The sequence below is a fragment of the Aulonocara stuartgranti genome, assembly GCF_965226115.1.
Source record: "Aulonocara stuartgranti genome assembly, chromosome: 4".
In the NCBI taxonomy this organism is placed as follows: Eukaryota; Metazoa; Chordata; class Actinopteri; order Cichliformes; family Cichlidae; genus Aulonocara; species Aulonocara stuartgranti.
In genome coordinates, this window is record NC_138942.1 from 1,071,756 (window position 1) to 1,093,565 (window position 21,810).

The 21,810-nt window shown below is 48.3% G+C and overlaps 1 protein-coding gene across 2 annotated transcripts in view; it reads left to right on the top strand.

Annotated features, from left to right (window-relative positions):
- The first annotated feature begins 313 nt into the window (after positions 1-313).
- The window catches only part of rapgefl1 (Rap guanine nucleotide exchange factor (GEF)-like 1), a 36,798-nt gene continuing 15,301 nt past the window's right edge, over positions 314-21,810 (top strand). For both annotated transcript variants that reach the window (XR_014276479.1, XM_082530630.1), the window contains exons 1-6: positions 314-1,500; positions 3,225-3,517; positions 16,854-16,932; positions 18,268-18,490; positions 19,902-19,999; positions 20,545-20,657. Coding sequence is in view for 1 of the 2 variants with exons in the window: in XM_082530630.1 (XP_082386756.1) it covers positions 1,301-1,500; positions 3,225-3,517; positions 16,854-16,932; positions 18,268-18,490; positions 19,902-19,999; positions 20,545-20,657 (1,006 nt within the window). In the remaining variant the exon portion in view is untranslated. The remainder of the gene's footprint in view (positions 1,501-3,224; positions 3,518-16,853; positions 16,933-18,267; positions 18,491-19,901; positions 20,000-20,544; positions 20,658-21,810) is intronic.

The following is a 21,810-nucleotide window of genomic DNA, read 5'->3' on the forward strand; positions in this document are numbered from 1 at the left end:
AATCAGGTGTGCTCCTCAGCCTGCTCCCCTCGGGGATTGGTGATCTCGCCCCGATCATTGAGCCTGTACACAGACACGCGTGAGAACAACTGGAATGTGTGTTAGTGTGAGTCGTGCCGTCAGAGTCCGAGCTTCAGGTGAGCTGAGAACACGCTGTCATGCACAGGTGAGGTCATCCAGACGTGTTCCCGCTGAAACAGGCGTATGTGAGGAAAGCTGATGCTTGCCGTTATAATCATCATCATTTCTTTGGTTTTATGCTCATGATTTGTGTCTGTGGTGGAGGTGTGGTCTCAGGTGATGGAGGTGTGGTCTCAGGTGGTGCGGTGGTGTCAGGTTACAGCAACATGCTGCTGGCTGCTCCTGCAGGAGGAGGAGCAGGGGTGTGTGTGTGTCGGGTTACAGTTTGCTGTGTGGCTGATTGTTGCGATCATGTTCCAGCACACAGATCAATAAACGGTCAGGTGACCTCACAGAGAGTCAATAATGTTGGTGTGACGCTAAATCCAGGTGACCTCTGACCTCTGTGAAAAGTCCTGGCTGGTCTTTGATGGTGGTTGTGCTAAAGGTGTGTGTGCGCGCGTGCAGGTGGATAAGAGTAACGTGATCTGGAGCTGAAGTCTCGCGGTACTTCCGGCTGAAACGAGCGCTCCTGTCGTCGGGGATATTTCCATATCCATCAATTTTACACCACTGCAAGTAAATGTGTCTGCGCGTGCCCGCCCTGCCAGTGCCGCGGGAGCGCGCAACTGCAGCAGATGAGCGCGGGGAGGGCCGGGGGAGCGTGCACGTTCACACTCACTTCTCATCGCTTTAATTTAGCAGAAGGGGAGGAGAGAGAGGGAGAGAGAGGCAGGGAGAGAGTAAGAGAGAGCTCGCGCACAGTCTCGCGGACCGTCGGAGCTTCCGCAGCATCGGACCTGGAAACCAAACCGAACCAGCACCGCTGCCCAGAAAACCCACAGCACCGGAACGCAGCGCCGGGCGCGTGCTCAGGTGAGGAGCAAGAGGAGGAGCGGACCGAGGCCGAAGCCCGAGCGGAGAGGCCGGGGACGGTGCAGCAGAAGCCGGGGCCGTTGCCACGGAAGAGTCGGTGTGAAAGCAGGAGAGGAGCACGGAGGAGCACCTCCGCCTCCGCCGATGGGGTAGAGCCGGCTGGCGTCCGCAGCAGCCCGCAGAGCCTCGGACGGTCCGCGCTCACCTGCCCGCCCCGACCCGCGGGGCCGGTGATGTAGCAGCCGCCCCCTCCCATCGCATCCACCCACCGAGTACCGCCGCCTCCTCCGCCCAGACTCCCACCATGCCTGCGGGGATGAAACCTCTGGAGAAGTTCCTGAAGAAGCAGACCACGGCGCTGACCCGGGCTGGGGGCTTCGTCGGCGGGGTGGCAGATAAAGCCGGCGGCACCGGGGCGTCCCGCCGCAGGGCCAGCCTGTCCCGGGTCGTCCCGTTCTTCAGGGAGACGTCACCGGAGAGCGGCCAGGCTCGCGAGGTGTTCAGGTGAGACAGAGCGGGTTCGTGGGGGATGAGCAGCAGGTGGACCGCGGTCCTTAAAGGGGTCCCGGGACTCCCCGTCTGCAGGTGAACCCGTGATTCAGTCACGTGATCGCAGACAGCTTATGTAAGCCGGTAACGCTGGGTTACAGTCAGACCCGCGTTACCTGAATGTTACCTGCGTGTTTCCGACACCTGTGACATACTCACACGGTTTACCTTTAAATACAAGCCTGCTGTTGTGTTGTTAACTCCTGTGAGCTGGATTTATTTATACTGTGAGCCGCAGCTGGCGACAATGGGAAGGAAAAACTCCCTTTTAACAGGAAGAAACCTCCAACAGGCTCAAGGAGGGGCGGGGCCATCTGCTGTGGCCCAGCTGAAGGCTTTTCAGGGAGTTTTTAGGACTTCCTGATAATAATGAATTACAGTCGTCCAGCCTGGAAGTAATAAATGCATGAACTAGTTTTTCAGCGTCACTCTGAGACAGGATATTTCTAACTTTAGAGATGTTGCACAAATGGAAGAACGCAGTCTTACATATTTGTTTAATATGTGCGTTGAAGGACATGTCCTGGTCAAACATGACTCCAAGGTTCCTCACAGTGTTACTGGAGGCCAAGGTAATGCCATCCAGAGTAAGAATCTGCTTAGATACCATATTTCTAAGCTTTTCAGGGCCGAGTACAATAACCTCAGTTTGATCTGAATTAAGAAGCAGAAAGTTTGCGGCCATCCAGGTCTTTATGTCTTTAAGACATTCCTGCAGTTTAACTCATTGGTGTGTGTTATCTGGCTTCATGGACAGATAGAGCTGGGTGTGTAGAGCTGTGGAACTCCATAATTGACCTCAGTGTGAAGAGGACTCTGTCTGAGTATTAATTCTGTGTGAAACTCTTTGTGCTCGTTGTTTCAGTTTTTCTGAAAAACATAAATTCCTTGATTCAGACTTTAGTTTACATCAGACTGATTCACAGCAGGAACAGCAAAAAGATCACTGACATCAGGAGAGAAGTGAGTGAAAGACTGACATTCGTTGGTTTAGCCGTCAGTAACAGCTGACTCTGGCTCTATGCTGCCACGCTGATGTTGATGTGATGGACGATCTGTCCTGCTCCTCGTCAGCTCCGTGTTTTACTCTTGGACTTGTTCCTGGCTTTGCATGATCCATAGTTTATAATAATCCTTCTGTATCTGAGCCTCAGTGCAGCTCCTCACTTCATCCTCTGTGTGAAGCAAGCTGTTTTACCTTCTCATCAAGGTAAACTTCTTCTGATTAGGTGGGTGGGGATTCTATCCTTTCTATGACATCATTCAGGTGTTCAGTGTATAAAACTGATAGAGTGTTTCCAGCAGTCTGAGCTCCCAGTGATTACTGTTCACACACTGAGCTCATTACTGGAAACGTAATAGTTAATACAGCGCCTTCTCAAGATACCAGCCAATCAGAACACAATGAGCTTTCAAAGAGGCGGGTCTTAAAGAGACAGGAGCTAAAACGGCTTGTTTCAGCCGGCGATGAGCTGAGGGCCGGTTTAGGGTGAATGAGGATTGTTTTGAATCATGCAAAGCTGACGTCCTCAGAGGTCTCGTCAACTTTATCGACTCAGTGACGACTCTGATTAAATAAGACATTCAGATTCAACCCCAGAACGAAACCACCACACACACTCTTCAATAAATCTGCAGCAGAGACAAACTCTGACGTTTGACCTTTGACCCCCCCACAGCCCTGACAGTGAGGACCCGCCCTCCTGGCCCTCAGCCACAGGGACCGGTGTAGTGACGGCCCCCAGCAGTGCTAATGGCTCCGGCTCTGGTTCGGGGTCCGGTTCTGGTTCTGGAGGAGGAGACGTCCGCAGCCCGTCTCTGTCCAGTGACGAGCAGAGCTCTGAGGCGAGCCTCATCACGGATGGGGGAGGAGGAGGAGGAGGGGGGACACCTGTTCATGCCGATACCCCGGAAAACCTGACGCTCGCCGTGCTGGACAGCGTGGTGGGAAAACGCTTCGGACACTGCAAAGGTAAGAAGTGAGATTCACGAGCCCGGCTCACGTGTGACCCCAGGAAGTCTGAAGGTCCAGTTCTGGATCTCTAAGGTACTGAAAGTCTCTGTGAGTGATGGAAGTGTGGAGCAGCAGGTCGGCAGGCGGACGGCACGCTCGCGCCCACAGGCCACTGCGACCGTGCCGTCAGTGAGCACGCTCAGTGTGCTGATTGGTCAGACGTCCACGTTCACATCTGACCAAACGAACGGCACCAGAGTTCCGTCAGTGCAGGCCTCTGTTTGTACCACGACCTGTTTTATACTGTGTGTGTGTGTGTGTGTGTGTGTGTGTGTGTGTGTGTGTGTGATGTAAACGTGTCGCTTTCGAAGCCTCTGGTCTTCCGGAGAAAAGAGCGCTGCAGCGGCGAGAGACTGCAGAAACTCTGAGAGAGAAAATCTGCTGTAGGATGGAGATCAGGCCGAGTCGGCTTCCTGCAGGAGGATTTTCATTTTTACAGCTCATATCACACAGACCGCAGCCTCAGCGCGGGGTGTGAGTGTGTGAGTGTGTGTGTGTGTGTGTGTGTGTGTGTGTGTGTGTGTGTGTGTGTGAGTGTGTGTGTGTGTGTGTTCAGCTCCAGCGGTTACATAATCACTGCCGTCCTCTTTCAGAAACGCAGCCTGCTTATTACAGCTGAAGTGGGTGTGCAGGCATGCGTATGTGTTCCTGCAGGAATGTTTGCCTTCGTGTGTGTGTTTGTGTGTGTCTGTGTGTGTGTTTGTGTGTGTGTGTGTGTGTGTTTGTGTGTGTCTGTGTGTGTGTGTGTGTGTGTGTCTGTGTGTGTGTGTGTGTGTGTCTGTGTGTGTGTGTGTGTGTGTGCTGTTTTCTGCTGCATTTCTGCTTTTTCACAGATTAGAAAATAAAAAGGATTCAAAAATTTCATAAAAATATCAAATGCACTTAAACATTGTAACAATTTAAAAATCTGCAATAAGACATCAAATGTTTTAAAATTGTAATTAAGAAAAATCCAGAAAAATCATTAAAATAAAAACAACCAGAATTCAAATATTGAGTAAAAAACTTTATTTCGTGTCATTTTGTAATTTTCGAAACACAGAAAATAAAGCTGAACGTGTCCTGATGAGTAAAGCTTTGATGTTTCATGCTGTGCAGCTTCTGCTCAGCAACACTGAAGCGATCACTGAGCGACGTCTTTATTATGTTCTGTTTCTATAATAAAGGCCAAAGAACAGACGTGTCTGTAGCTTCCTGCTGCTCGGAGGATCCGGATGGTCGGCTCGCTCCGTGCGTTATGTAAGCGCCCGGCGTTACTCTGCAGAAACTAGAGAAAAACTAGAGAATTTTCACTTGTTTCAAGGCGAAATATCTTGTATTAAGTGAAAAAATCTGCCAATGAAACAAGTGAAAATTCTCTAGTTTTTCTCTAGTTTCAAGATTCACTGTCTTGAAACAAGTTCCTTTATCTTACTGATGCTTTGTAGCTGGTTTAGTCTTATTTTAAGTGTAATGAGATAATTTCAGCTAGAAATAAAACAAATATACTTGGTAAGATTTTGAGTTCTTGCAGTGTAATAAGCTCTTCACAGTTTGAGCTGTGAGCTCCATTTTCCTCAAACGAGTCATTTGTTCACACGAGTGAAGACATCAGAGCTGCTGAGGACATGAAGACCTTCACACGTTTTAATCACAGCTCAGTTTCAGTTACACGGCTCTGCAAAATAATGCTCTGCATCCGCACGCGACGAGTTTGGTAAATGCGACGTGTCTCAGGCTGAAAGCAGATTGAATCTGAGTCTGGGCAGTGATGCTTTATTGTGAAAAGCTCCACTTCCTGTTATCAGCTGTTAGAGGATCAAACTGAAATAATCTCACAGATTGGCGTCCCTCGCTGTCCTGCTGCAGGGGCGTGTCTGAGGGGGAACCGCTGAGTGTGAGCAGGCAGGATGCCACTTCCTGCGGTCGGGGTCGTCGTGTCAGACGGGACGCTTAACACTTCCTGTCTTTGAACGCGTTTGGGACAGAGGAGCAATGGCCCACAATACATTGCACACACACTAAAGCTGCGTGTCAGAGTTTCAGGTGTTTGTGAGAAACTGCGTCCGTGAAGCAAACAGGCGCCGACGCCCGACGATCAAACGAATTTTCTGCAGCCTGATTTAAAACACGTGAGAGAGACAGACGGGGACGAGGACACGCTTCTGAGGCGCTGTGAGCGTTTGTGTCCATCACCACGTGAAACCGTATTAATAATAATAATAATGATTGCATTTATATAGCGCTTTCCGAGACGAGATTCTTCTTCTTCTTCTTCTTAACAACGTGCCCTGCTGTGTGTGTTCACACGCTCACCTTAATCTGAACCAACGTCTGCTTTGTGGAAGATTTCAAAGATTTTTTGCAGAATTACAGAAAATTCTGGATCTAATTCAGGGTTTTGTTCCCTGCAGGTGGGTCTGTGTGGCACAGTGTGTGTGTGTGTGAGACCCAGCGGCTGAGTGGAGCAGCATTTGCTGTGATGGATGCACGCAGCGCTCCAAAGGTCTGTGATTAGCAGCTGTTTGTTGTCCCAGCAGATTAGCGGCCCGTCTGTGGACGCAGGTTTAATGCGGCGGGTTTGTGTCGGAGCAGAGACGCGAGGCGGCTGCGTTTCTCTCTGAGATGAGGAATGAAAGCTGGGCTTGCCCTCAGGAGCGTCGCAGCTCTGCAGGATTCAACTCCTGTCACTGTGTTTCTGGTCGCTCTGCAGGACTACAAATATGGAGAGGCAGTCATTTACAAACTACAAACCCAGCAGGTCTGAGTGTAATTTAACAAAACGCTGACAAAATCATTAGAAGCAAAGATGAAGATGTTTTTTCTCAGGCTGTGAACAGTTTATGGATCCTTATTAAAGCGAAGCTTCAGAATGTCTGTGGCGTTAACTGAGTCCTGTGCTGAGCTCAGAGGTCAGAGGTCAGAGGGTGTCGGGCAGGAGAGCTGCAGCGGAGCGACGAGTCTGCAGCTGGAAATCACTGCTTCATATTTAACACTGCAGAGCTTCAGCCCGTCAGCCTGACCCACATCCAGCCTTCACTGCTCGCACACACACACTCACACACACACACACACACACACACACACAGAGAGAGACACACGGACACACGCGGACGGACAAACACGCAGACACACTCACACACACACACACACACACACTCGCTCAGGAAGTTCGGCTGGTTTGAGACGGTGTTCGTTGTTTTGCGCCGCGATGCGTGCTCACCTTTCTGGTTTTACCTGCTCGTAACACACACGCACACCTGCATGTTTCAGACGTCACACACTTTGACGTGTTGCCAAAACCGTTGATTGAGAAACAAAAATCTGGATTTCAGATTCCTTCACTCTGCTCATGTGACCTGTTTATGGGAAAGCTGGGGTTTCCTTCATGAACACTGGGATTTTTGAACGCTCTGCTAAAGCGGACTGACTTTACTGCTGAAGTGCAGCAGAGTGGCTTTGCATGATCTTCATAATAATCCTTGTCTGTCTCCTCCCACAGCACACTCGTGTGTTTGATGGGGATGGATGGAGGCGCTGCTCGTGTTTAACGTTGGAGGGCGACCCTGTGAGAAAGTTTAACCATGAAGCGCTCGCACCTCTGATCACTGACCAATGACTGTGACCAGTCAGAGAGGCTGACGGGGGCGTGGTCCCCCACAGGGCTGCTTCAAACAGACAGAAAAACTCAAACTGACTTCAGGTCAGTTATGTTGGACCACAGACTGTATATAAAATAATAAACTTTATTTATAAAGCACACTTAAAAGATGTATGCAGTACCATGATGCCAGCGTGCCGGTCACGAGGCGGGGGACGGTGTAAGCATAGAGGTGAGCAATAACAGTGACGTCACTTCCTGTTGTGTACGAGCGACAGATCGAGCCCGGCACCTGCTGCAGGTACAGAACAACTTTGTTCCCCGAGCGGTGTTTCTAAATCCGTTTATCTGTTGTAGTTCCCTCAGCACTCCCTCTGTGCTTTGGCCCTGGTTCATGCTGCGTGTCTCCGCTGTTGTTGAATACTTTCAGCTTTGCCTGTTGCGTTCGCCGTTTAATTCCTGTTTCCATGTCTGGATTATTTTGTCCTCGGCTTTACAGTCGCAGGATTTGGAGCCTGTGATTTTTATGAAGACTGTTGGTGGCCTCAGGCCCCCGTAAAATGATCACAGGTCAGCGTCCCCTGAAGTGATGTAAACATGAATGTGTGTGTGTGCAGACTGGGGCTGTGACGCTGGTCTAGATAATCCTGGTTCAGCCTTTCTTCACACCCACAGCGATGACTGACGGACTAACGTGTGTGTCGCTGGGAAGATATGAAAAAACACTTACCTGTGCGTACCTGCCGCGTACGTGCCTCTCATTAATGACATCACGTGCTGTGATTGGCTCCTGGGGCTTTAAGCACTCATTGTTTTTTTTCAAATCAAATCAAATCACTTTTTTTTTTATTGTCACATCACATGTGCAGGTACATTGGTACAGCACATGTGAGTGAAATTCTTGTGTGCGAGCTTCACAAGCAACAGAGTTGTGCAAAATACAATAATGTAAACAAGCAAAATACAAGAATGGCTACATCTGAAACTAATAAATATATGTACAATATATAATAGTATATGCATTTCTGGATGTGTATACTAAATATTTTTCTACGTGTGTGTGTGTGTGTGTGTGTACACATATTTTACAAGTTAAATAGAGTAAACAATGAATAGAATATATAAAATAAAATATACAGAGTTGAGACATGTGCAAAACAGTGGCATTACTGTACAGTATGGAGTGCATAATGTTGAAGTTCCAGTAGTGAAGCTGAGGTGTCTATGAAGTGTTCAGCAGTCTGATGGCCTGGTGGAAGAAGCTGTCTCTCAGTCTGCTGGTACGGGACCGGATGCTGCAGAACCTCCTTCCTGATGGAAGCAGTCTGAACAGTTTATGGCTGGGGTGACTGGAGTCCTTGATGATCCTCCCCGCTTTCCTCAGGCAGCGCTTCCTGTAGATGTCTTGGAGGGAGGGAAGCTCACCTCCAATTATCCGTTCAGAGCACCGCACTACTCGCTGGAGAGCTTTGCAGTTGTAGGCGGTGCTGTTGCCATACCAGGTGGTGATGCATCCAGTGAGGATGCTCTCAATGGCACAGTGATAGAAGGTCCTGAGGATGCGGGGGCTCATGCCGAATCTTTTCAGTCTCCTGAGAAAGAAGAGGCGCTGCTGCGCCTTCTTCACTGTTTTGTTTGTGTGTACTGACCACGTAAGATCCTCAGATGTACACCAAGGAAGCGGAAGCTGCTCACTCTCTCCACAGCAGCGCCGTTGATGGTGATGGGGGTGTGTACTTCTCTGCACCTCCGGAAGTCCACTATCAACTCCTTTGTCTTTGCGACGTTGAGGGTGAGATGGTTGTCTTGACACCAGTGGGTCAGGGCGCTGACCTCCTCCCTGTAAGCTGTCTCATCACCGTTGGTGATAAGACCCACCACTGTAGTGTCGTCCGCAAACTTCACAATGATGTTGGAGCTGTTAGTGGCTGTGCAGTCGTAGGTGTAGAGTGAGTACAGGAGAGGGCTCAGTACACACCCCTGTGGAGCACCAGTGTTCAGTGTGACGGGGGATGAGGTGATGCTGCCCAGTCTGACCACTTGGCGTCTGTCAGACAGGAAGCTAAGCTTTTCATATATAAAGCATCAGCAGGGAGTGATCGGAGATCACAAAGAGCTATAAGCTGCTGCTGCGTTGTTTACAGGTGAGACTCCGCCCCCTGAGGGTGCCGCATCATCGCACTTGAAACATAAAAGCAGAAAACTCGTCAGCTTCACCGTTTTTAAATAAAGCTGTGGGAAAGCATGAGCCAGCGGTCGCTATGGAGACATGCGTCTGCTACCCCATAATATTATCATAGTGTGGGTGTGTGTAAACATCTGGCTCACAGGTAACACAGAAAGATGACAAGTTTCACGAAAGAGGAACACACACAGACACACACACACAGACACACACACACACACACAGACACACACACACAGACACACACACAGACACACACACACACAGACACACACACACACACACACACACACACACAGACACACACACACACACACAGAGACACACACACAGACACACACACACACACAGAGAGACACACACACAGACACACACACACTCACACACACGCCTGTTGGGGCAGGTATTCAGGCGTGTTACTCTCAGACGAAGAATGTAAACACCAATTTCGAGCGAGCTTCATTTTCGTTGCATTTTGTGCGTTCACGCCTCTCTTTGTCTCTTTGTGAGGACTTTGTGCAAAGCGAGGACCTCGGCTGCCGTCCTGACTTGTTGCTGTCGGCCCGTCTGAGGCTCAGGTTAGCGTCACGCTCCTGTGGACACATGCTTCCTACAGCGTCCCCACAAATACAAAGTTTGGTCACTGTGTGTGTGTGTGTGTGTGTGTGTGTGTGTATCTGTGTGTGTGTGGTGGACTTTTCAGCGGTTTTATTGGCAGCTGAGCCCAAAACAGAAACTTTAAAGCCTCGTAGTTTTATTCTGGGCTACAGCCAGAACATATTTACATGCTTCGGATGTTCTCAGGCTCCGTGTCGTTGTCTTCTGTTTTGTCAGGAATGAGCCCGTGGACAGGGACGGGCTGTTGTACACAAACCTGCTCAGTAAAGCCTGAAACAAACATATTTGATGGTTTGATTAGAATCCGGTGCTCAGAGGCAGAGACGCTCAGCTGTGCGTCTGAAGGCTCTGCCTGCAGATGACTGAAGAATCCGTGTTGGCAGACGTCGACTGACATCACGTATTAGCTTTGTTGTACTGGGATCAGTGGTGTGACTCCATATGGGCCTGGTGGTTTGATGAGCAGCAGGAGGAGAGCTGATGGGCACAGAGGAGGCTCAGGTGTGTTTTGGCTCTTTCACCTGCACAGAAACCGAAAGGTTTATCTGACAGAAAGGAAAACCCCGCAGCGTCACATGACCTCCTGAAACAATCATGTGGCGTGTTGGTGGAGCTGAGCACAGCTGCTGGGTTATCTAAGAGTCTGTAATAAGAATAATTATGCAGCAGCCAGTCAGTCATACAAACACAAACAGAAGAAAAGCTCTGAGTGGGAGGAGTTTGGTTTCTCCTCTACAAACGCAAAAGAAGCTTTTACCTTCCTCCTCCTCGTCTTCCTCGACCCCTCAGAGTTGCAGGTTTCCTCGTTTTAGGAGTGTGTGTGCGTGTTTGTGTGTGTGCAGATAACATAAGAGGCTCTTTAGCACCTGTTCACATAGCAACCAGCTCTCAGTAAGACATTTGGAGAAGAGGAGTGGGAGGCAGAGAGAGGAAGAGTGAGAGCCAGGCGGTGGGAGGGAGAAACACAAAGAGACTGAAATTAGAGGCTTCAAACTTCTCTGCACAAAAAACACAATTTCATCTCAGTGAGAGCGAGGCAGACAGGATGGACCCCTGACCTCTGACCCAAAGCTGAAGCATATAAAATAAAACGGAGCACAGAAACAGCTGCAGTAAACATCTGTATGTATGCATATGGAGTGTAAATGACCAACCCACATGACGGCATGATGCTGAACATGATGCTGCAGTGTGTGTTTTGTGCTCGCCATCAGCGATGCTGTGCTCACCGTGCGTGCCGTGCTCGCCTGTTCTCCATCATGGAGTTTGCTCGCACAGTTGGAGGTCTGGATGTTTGAAAAGGTTTTGATCTGAAATGCAAACTGAGAAAAACTCTGCAACACAGATGAGCCGTCTGTGTCCCAGAGTTCAGTCTGGATTCAGAGGAACAGGAAGTGCTTCTCACCGTCTGCTCCACATGTGTGAGGAGGTGAGGACAGAAACCTCAGAGCAGTTGGATAATTGGCAGAAGGTGGATGATGGACGGATGGTTGGCTGGATGATAGTTGTTGGTTGGATGGATTATGGATGGATGAATGGATGGATGTTGGTTGGATGGATGTTGGTTGGATGCTGGTTGGATGGATGTTGGTTGGGTGGATGATGGTTGGATGGATGTTGGTTGGGTGGATGATGGTTGTTGGTTGGATGGATTATGGATGGATGAATGGATGGATTATGGATGGATGAATGGATGGATGATGGATGGATGTTGGTTGGATGGATGGATGATGGATGGCTGTTGGTTGGATGGATGCTGGTTGGATAGTTGTTGGTTGGATGGATTATGGATGGATGAATGGATGGATTATGGATGGATGAATGGATGGATGTTGGTTGGATGGATGCTGGTTGGATAGTTGTTGGTTGGATGGATTATGGATGGATGGATTATGGATGGATGAATGGATGGATGATGGATGGATGTTGGTTGGATGGATGTTGGTTGGGTGGATGATGGTTGGATGGATGTTGGTTGGGTGGATGTTGGTTAGATGAATGGATGGATGTTGGTTGGATAGATGATGGATGGATGATGGATGGCTGTTGGTTGGATGGATGTTGGTTGGATGCTGGTTGGATGGATGATGGATGGCTGTTGGTTGGATGGATGCTGGTTGGATGGATGTTGGTTGGATGGATGTTGGTTGGGTGGATGATGGTTGGATGGATGATGGTTGGTTGGATGGATGGATTATGGATGGATGAATGGATGGATTATGGATGGATGTTGGTTGGATGGATGTTGGTTGGATGGATGATGGATGGCTGTTGGTTGGATGGATGCTGGTTGGATAGTTGTTGGTTGGATGGATTATGGATGGATGAATGGATGGATTATGGATGGATGGATGGATGATGGATGGATGTTGGTTGGATGGATGTTGGTTGGATGTTGGTTGGGTGGATGATGGTTGGATGGATGTTGGTTGGGTGGATGTTGGTTAGATGAATGGATGGATGTTGGTTGGATGTTGGTTGGATAGATGATGGATGGATGATGGATGGCTGTTGGTTAGATGGATGTTGGTTGGATGATGGTTGGATGATGATTGGATGGATGTTGGTTGGTTGGATAGATGATGGATGGATGTTGGTCGGTTGGATGATGGATGGATGGATGGATGATGGATGGATGATGGTTGGATGGATGATGGATGGATATTGGTTGGTTGATTGGATAGATGATGGATGGATGTTGGTCAGTTGGATGATGGATGGATGGTTGGATGATGGTTGGATGATGGTTGGATGGATGATGGATGGATATTGGTTGGTTGGTTGGATAGATGATGGATGGATGTTGGTCGGTTGGATGATGGATGGATGGATGTTGGTTGGGTGGATGTTGGTTAGATGAATGGATGGATGTTGGTTGGATGTTGGTTGGATAGATGATGGATGGATGATGGATGGCTGTTGGTTAGATGGATGTTGGTTGGGTGGATGATGGTTGGATGGATGTTGGTTGGGTGGATGTTGGTTAGATGAATGGATGGATGTTGGTTGGATGTTGGTTGGATAGATGATGGATGGATGATGGATGGCTGTTGGTTAGATGGATGTTGGTTGGATGATGGTTGGATGATGATTGGATGGATATTGGTTGGTTGGTTGGTTGGATAGATGATGGATGGATGTTGGTCGGTTGGATGATGGATGGATGGATGGATGATGGATGGATGATGGTTGGATGGATGATGGATGGATATTGGTTGGTTGATTGGATAGATGATGGATGGATGTTGGTCAGTTGGATGATGGATGGATGGATGGTTGGATGATGGTTGGATGGATGATGGATGGATATTGGTTGGTTGGTTGGATAGATGATGGATGGATGTTGGTCGGTTGGATGATGGATGGATGGATGTTGGATGGATATTGGTTGGATGGATGATGGATGGCTGTTGGTTGGATGGATGTTGGTTGGGTGGATGATGGTTGGATGGATGTTGGTTGGGTGGATGTTGGTTAGATGGATGGATGTATGTTGGTTGGATAGATGATGGATGGATGAATGAATGGATGGATGATGGATGGCTGTTGGTTAGATGGATGTTGGTTGGATGTTGGATGGATGGATTATGGTGCACAGTCATTGCTGCACCCCTGCAGTCATTTTGTCGAACACGTATCGCTTTCGTGCCGTCACCGTTTCATCCTCGACGCTGTGATTTCTGTCCTCTCTCTCTCTCTCTCCTGTGGGCGTTTGGGTTCGGCTGCTCTCTCTCGCTCTCCTCCCACGTTCACACTCTCTGTGTTCTCGCCATCGCTCTGCTACCCCGTGATCTGCGCTGCACATGCTCCACGCCGTTGAATAATCAGAGTAATGAGTACAGGTTTCAGCTTCAGTGCGGCACTGTGTAAAAACTCATTTACGTGTGTGTCAGCTGACATGAAAGATAAGCGCCACCTACCCCCCCCCCCCCTTTAAATCTGGGACATACAGCTGTTATAGAGGCGGGGCCAGGGCGTTACAAACTGGAACTGAATAAACTGAACTCGGTTCAGCTCTGTGTTAATTTCACCTCTTCTGTCCGAAACAAGCTGTTCTTGCTCCTCCTCTTCACCAAACTCTCCTCTGATTGGCTGCCCATCAGTGTGCTTCCTGTTTGCCCACTTTCATCAATGTTTTAATGCAAATATGTTTCAGATACTCTGAGAATCACTGAAATAAGTTCTTGTTTTAGTCTCGATGTTTGTCTCTGGAAACATCTGGAAGCTTATTTCACATTTTTAAAAAATCAATTAATGAATTAAAAATGGACATTATGTTGCAAACACAATAATCACATTATTGATCAGTGTTTAACATGAATGTATCATTTTGAGCTGACGTGTTACATGGAGTACTCCTGTTAGTACTGCAGCTGATTACTTCAGTCAAACCTCCATCATCGGTGGATTATTGATCAGTGATCAGTAGTAAGCATGAAGCTCTCATCCTGTTTCGTTTTTTTTCTTCTCTCACATTTCCCTCTTCATCCTCCCACTGTCGACAACGTGGTGTCGCTATGGCAACCGCCTGCAGAGAGGCGGATCGCCACAGGCCACGCCCACTGCAGCATGCTTGTCACACACACAGCAGTGTATTTTTGGAGATGTGACCACAGGTTTTGGCTGTTTCAGCAGCTTTAATTACAGCTGTAACTGCAGCAGCTGCTTCACCTCCACACTCACACACACACCCTCCTTTTCTGTGTGTGTGTGTGTGTGTGTGTGTGTGTGTGTGTGTGTGTGTGTGTGTGTGTGTGTGCGCTGAAATCTCTGTGCAGCAGACTGGAGACGAGCTAAATGTAGGCCACGAGGACGTGTTAGCCTCAGAGCGGCTCGCTCAGAAACCAGACATAAAGATTTATTCATATGTATCCGTTTCACACACACATGAGTGTCACAGATAATAAAAATATCCACGTCTGTGTTTCCTCCAGCTCACTAAATCAAAGCGAGCGTGATGACATTATGATTATTATCAGAGTTCTGCAGCAGAGTTTCATATGCGCCTCTCCAGATCTGGTTGTCATCGCTGTGTTTCCCTTTATGTTTTATCATTTATCGTTGTTTTTGTTTGTGTAACCCAGGTCCCACGTAGCTATGGTAAAGCTAGAGTATATAGTACAATGAGACTGGGCCTGGGTTCGTAGTGCTACTAATAATGATACCTGATACCCTCTAATTTGCTATAATAAGGACCACCACAACTGTATTTTACACAAATTAAATCCCTCACCGGGTATTTATTTAGACAAAAAGAAATGAATAAAATAAACAGTTACTCTTATAAAATGAATTGAATTAAAATAAACAAACAAAATTACTGTAAAAGTGACTACGTGGGTTTTCAATGAAAGATTTATCAAAACAAAATACCTCTTTCTTAGGTGCCAACTGTTATTTCAGTTACAACAGCTCACACCTTTAAAATGGATGAATTTCAACCTTTGATAATAACTTTGATTAACTACACACTTACTCAATTTAAACCAAATTTGTAACAGTGGGCCCACACACACACACACGCACTTTAACCTGTCCACACTACACCTGTAGCACGGTGCTTGTTGCAGGCCTGATTCGAAGTTCGGGTGCGGTGAGGCCTAAAACTGATGGCCGCTTCACTCAAACTGAGCCATAAACAAAATACGTGCACTTTAGTTCCAGTTAGTACTCACGAGTCCAATGAGTTTGTTAGTGGGGCAATCAGAAACGGGCAGTTAGTTCACCAGTAGTGAAGACAGTCAGGGGTAAGAAAACAGTCAGGGGTGAGAAAACAGCAGGGTCCATCCGGGCAGAAACCTCTCTCTCCCTCTCCTTTCAGAGCGTCCCTCGGCTTCTAAACATATTTAAACACTTGAGCTACAATACCAAATGCTATCACATAACGATTTAGCATTAGCATGCTTTGACTGAAAATCACAGAGCTAAACATACAGCATGGCATCACAGCACATAACGCGGTAAGCTGCGCTAATTAGCAAGCCGCTAGTTAGCATCACATATCACGCTATTTTATCACTATAACGAATAGTTACAGTACAAATGTCAAGGCACACAGTCTCATTTACCTCTTGCAGATCACAAATAAGTAATATCAGGACCACGGGTAGTCGACCTCAACGATACACTTAGATGCAAAATCCACACCACGTTTGCCTTACGACATCTCTCTCTTCAGACTTAGCTTCTGTGTCCGCTCCCACAGATTCACACAAACATTACCACTCGTCCCGCCCCAAGAGTGACATTGACTGGCTCGTCAGCACAACAACCAATGACAATACAATATTGAGATAACTGACACTAGATGGGTAAATAAACTTAGGTTACACCCCAACATATTTATTGTGCACAGAAAATGAACTCTAAATCATGAAACCCTTATATTTATTGGACTCTTAACTGTAAATGAAATACATTTGTACCCAAGCATATGATTTTTAAACCTTTTATCAACTATTTATATTTTAACCATTTCTTATAACAGTAGACTTTTTCTTTTATACTGCAAGCCCGAATAATTGCAGACAGGGCTACATCTGGAAAAAACGTTTGTTGATGAAAAGACAAAAATGATAAGAACACTCATTGGTTACGTCAACTCGTGATGTCATCCCCCTGTTAAAAATGCAGCGGTCCATAAAAGCTGGACGCAGGTCTAAAAAATTGATGCCTTAAACCTGCGGTCTGTCTGACGTCCAGCAGGGGGCGACTCCTGAGAGTTCCTCTGGATTAGCATTGCTGCACACGGCGTCTACCTCAAACCCGTTTCCCTCAGCCCCGCCCCCGTGACGTTGGTCGGGCCTCTGAGCGTGTGTGCGGATGTCGTGCTTCTCTCCTGGCTGCAGGCCTGTGTTGTGTTCAGGGACAGTCTGTACAGATAATCTCTGTGTGTTTGTGTCTCTGTGCAGAAACGCTCCTGGATGACTTTATGTTGACACATCCCATCTTCCTGGCGGCGGACAGGCTCCAGCAGGTCCTGCTGCAGCAGTATCCTTCACGCGCTCACAGGCATGCGTGCCTGGCTGTCGAGCGGTCGCCTCGCAGCGTTATCTGCTGCGGGTTCTGCAGGTTTGTGTCTGAACAGCTCCGGTGTTGTTTTGTTTCGTTTCTGCAGCGTTCCCACGTTGTTGGCATTCCAGTGACGGGAATGGGAAGTTTTCTGCTTCAGTGGAAAAACAAAACCTGGCTGGCAGACTTCCATGAAACCTCCATGATGTCATTGTTTTACCCATAATGACCTCTGACCTCAGCGGTTTTATCACCACGCCTTTGAGTTTGTAGATCCCAGGAACGGACGAATCGTGCTGTGACGCCTTTACAGATATCAGCTGTGATTCTGTCACCAGAGCGTCGAGTGCTGCGGACCAATCACGCTTCAGCAGGTCAACGTCAGCGCTTAGAACAGGAAGTCCTGAAAACCCGTGGGCGTACACACAGGAAGAGACCGTCATCACCGACTGAACTACCTCAATCTCCTCAGCCACTGAGCGCGCTCTGTAGCATCCAACAGGAACAAGACTCAGACCTGAAACTGATCTCAGATCAGCTGAGCAGGACGCTCACATCTCATCTTCACCGTCAGCTCTTCGTCCTCTAACCCAAAAATGAATAAAGAGCACGTTTAATGACCGGTGCAGCAGCTCGACACTCGCAGCGCAGAAAAGCAGATTTCTGCTGCAGCCGCAGATCTGCCACAGAGAGCGATGAAGAGCTGAGAGGAAGAGGAGCAGAGGGGGGTGTGGCCGAAAGAAGAAAGGGAAGGACAGGCGAAGAGAGAGCTCCATGTTCAAGAACACGAGACGTTCAGGGACTCGTTCAGGAAGGGGTGAAGGGATCAGACGGGGGGCCGGGCACATTTAGCCTTCTTCGTGGACAGAGCCGTGATCAGAGAAATGGCGCTCGTCAGGCCTTCAGTCTCGCCGCGTTGAACAGTCGTGATGATTCACCACAAGCGTCGCTCACAGCTCAGCTGCTTTTAACTTTTCTCAGCTCTGCACTTCCTGCGTGCATTCCCAGGGGATCATGGGAACTGTAGTTCTGTTTTCATAAAGAGGATAAAAAACAAAAAGCAGCATCATCGGCCAATCGGAGGAGAGGAAAAAAAGAGTCTGTGTGAGGCAGATGTTTGTGTGTGCGTGTGGTGATATGTGGGTCATCATGGCGGCGTCTCCAAGCTGCAGCTCTGTGAAGCTGAAACAGCTGATTATGGGTTTGTGCTGGCAGCTGTTTGTTTGTGACGACAGCAACAATCACACCTGTGAGATTTGGTTTCAGAGCGAAGCTTCAGGCGAATGTGTTTCCTCCTTAACTTGACTTTTCCAGATTCAGCCTGGAGGGAGATGGAGGAGGGAAGAAAGGGGAGGCGGAGGGGTGGAGGAGAGAGGGAGGAGGGAGAGGAAGAGGGGAGGAGAGGGACAGAGAGATGGAGGGAGCGATGGACGGAGCAGAGAGGAAGCAGGCGGTGCTGACGGTGGCGTTTCGATACCTGGACACCTACAGAGAGCTGCTGCAGGAGGAGGGCGAGCGCAGCAACAGCTTCCCCAAGGTTACACACACGCAGACACACGCAGACACACACACGCGCAGACACACACACACACACGCAGACACACACACATGCAGACACACAGACACACACGCACGCAGACACACACACACACGCAGACACACACACACACGCACACACGCAGACACACACACACACACACACACACACACACACACACACACACGCAGACACACACACGCAGACACACACACACACACACACACACGCAGACACACACACATGCAGACACACAGACACACACACGCAGACGCACACACACACACACACACACACACACACACACACGCAGACACACACACGCAGACACACACACACACACGCAGACACACACACATGCAGACACACAGACGCAGACACACACACGCAGACACACACACACACACGCAGACACACACACATGCAGACACACACACACACACGCAGACACAGACACACACGCAGACACACAGACACACAGACACACGCAGACACACACACGCAGACACACACACACACGCAGACACACAGACACACAGACACACACACACACACACACACGCAGACACACACACACACACACACGCAGACACACACACACACGCAGACACACAGACACACAGACACACACACACACACACACACGCAGACACACACACACACACACACGCAGACACACACACACACACGCAGACACACACACATGCAGACACACACACACACACACACGCAGACACAGACACACACGCAGACACACAGACACACACACACACGCAGACACACACACACATGCAGACACACAGACACACAGACACACACACACACACACACGCAGACACACACACACACACGCAGACACACACACATGCAGACACACACACACACACACACGCAGACACAGACACACACGCAGACACACAGACACACACACACACGCAGACACACACACACATGCAGACACACAGACACACAGACACACACACACACACACACACACACACGCAGACACACACACGCACACACACACACGCAGACACACACGCACACACACACACACAGACACACACACACACACACACACACACACGCAGACACACACACACACACACACGCAGACACACACACACACACACACGCACACACACATGCAGTATCCGTCTCAGCCCTGAGTGGTTCCTGCAGGTCGGATCCAAATTTCTGGAAAAACAATAATAACAATAAATAATGTTAAAAAGCTCCAAATCTCCACCTGCATGTTTCCACACCTGTGACTCCTCCCACTGTCAGCGTGAAGACTGCATCACGGCGGTCGATGCACAAACATCCGTTTTTTATTTGAATACTTATTCTTCATAATCACTGCTGAGACTGTCTGGATCTGAAGTGTGTGTGTGTGTGTGTGTGTGTGCAGGAGCTGTACATGTGTGCCGTACAGGAGTTGGCCCAGTATCCTGAGCTGGTGGAGGACGTCCTGAAACTGCAGCGATGGACCGAGATCTTACACTGCCCGTAAGACACACACACACACAGTAACACACACACAGTAACACACACACAGTAACACACACACAGTAACACACACACAGTGTAGTCAGCGGGTGCAAGCTTCCATACAAACTTTGGCGTCTGAGTCCATCAGGGGTTTTTAGGTGACCATGTTTGCAGCCAGTTTCATGCAGGGTTACAGGCTGGTCTCTAGCCCCATGTGACCTAAACCTGACCAATCAGAGCGCAGTAATCTGTGTACAGTCTGCACACAGCACGCTTATCATGTGTTGATTTCTGGATGTTGATGTTCACGAGGTTTCTTTATTGCTGCGGCGCTCCATCGTGACTCACACAGTTATCATATTATTATTCATCATTAACGTTTCTATTGATCGCACTCTCACAGCTTAAACAATGAAACACTTTTTATTAATCATTTTTATACTCTGCTAAATATTTACTGTAATAAGTTATTTTATCGATTTGTTATATTTTCTGTGAATTACTCTCAGTTTCTGTGTAATTGTTGTTTGGATTTATTGGACGTGTGTTTGCTCTGCGAGCAGCTCTGACGAGGAGAAGGAGAGCAGGAAGAAGCAGGTGCGCCCTCTGTTCAGACACTTCAGACGCATCGACGCCTGCCTGCAGCCCAGAGAGGCCTTCAGAGGCTCCGACGAGAGTACGACACCCTCGCACGCACACAAACACAAAAGCGGTGTAATCTGTAAACACACACAGAGTTTGAATGCAAATACACCTGCAGTCTGTGGCAGGGATAAACAAATCACACAGCGACACACCCAGAACACGCACAGACACACACTGTGTGTGTGTCTGTGTGTGTGCGTGTCCTGCAGTCAGTCAGGTTTATTTGCAGTCATACTCCCGGCAAATTTTGACTTAAAGTTATTTTTATTCAACCAGCAAGTTGTTTTTTTCCCTCTTTATTTATAGTTTTTCATGTAATTTGTCCCAACTGATACAAAATGACACAAGTGTCTCCCAAAAGATAAGAAGATGATGTACAAGAAGCATTATTGTGGGAAAAATGATCAGCGTTTTTATACATTTGAGCAAAAAGTGTCTGAATTGTTCGCACCCTTCTCAATGATCAATAGAAAAAGCTTTATTGGCTTTTACAGCAATCAAACGCTTCCTGTTCTTGCAGAGCAGCTTTTTGCACGTCTCCACAGGTATTTTTGCCCACTCATCTTTTGCAATGAGCTCCAAATCCTTCAGTTTGGAGGGTCCTCTTGCCATCACCCTGGTCTTTCGCTCCCTCCACAGATTCTCAGTTGGATTCAGGACTCTGGCTGAGCCGCTGCAACACGTTAGTGTTGTCTGCTAACGTTTATTCAGCACGTTTGCTGTGTTTTGGGTCATTGTTGTGTCCAAGGCCGCGTTCCTCTGCAGACTGCCTGGTGTCATTGAATCTTCATGGATCTGTTTTTCATGGTTCACTGTGATTGGTTCCCTGGTCCATTGGCTGAAAAACAGCCCCAGCATTAGGTTCCCACCACCGTGTTAGACAGCGGGGGCGGCGCTCTTCGGGTTGAAGGCTTCTACTTTTTCACGCCGAATGAAGGAAACATCATTGTGACCAAACAATTCAATTTTTGTTTCATCAAAACACAGACGACCAGAAGCATTTGAAGGCCGAGCGAGCTTTTGTGTGCCTCATCAGGAGGAGCACCGTGCTTTTCTGTAGGTCCTGTTTCCTAATCTCAGTTTATTATAACCGAGGAAGACGTGTTTAATCTCTCTATTACAGCTTATTTAAGACTAAGAAATGCCTCGACCGCGTGCTGCCATTGAGCGCTTTGGTCCCGTAA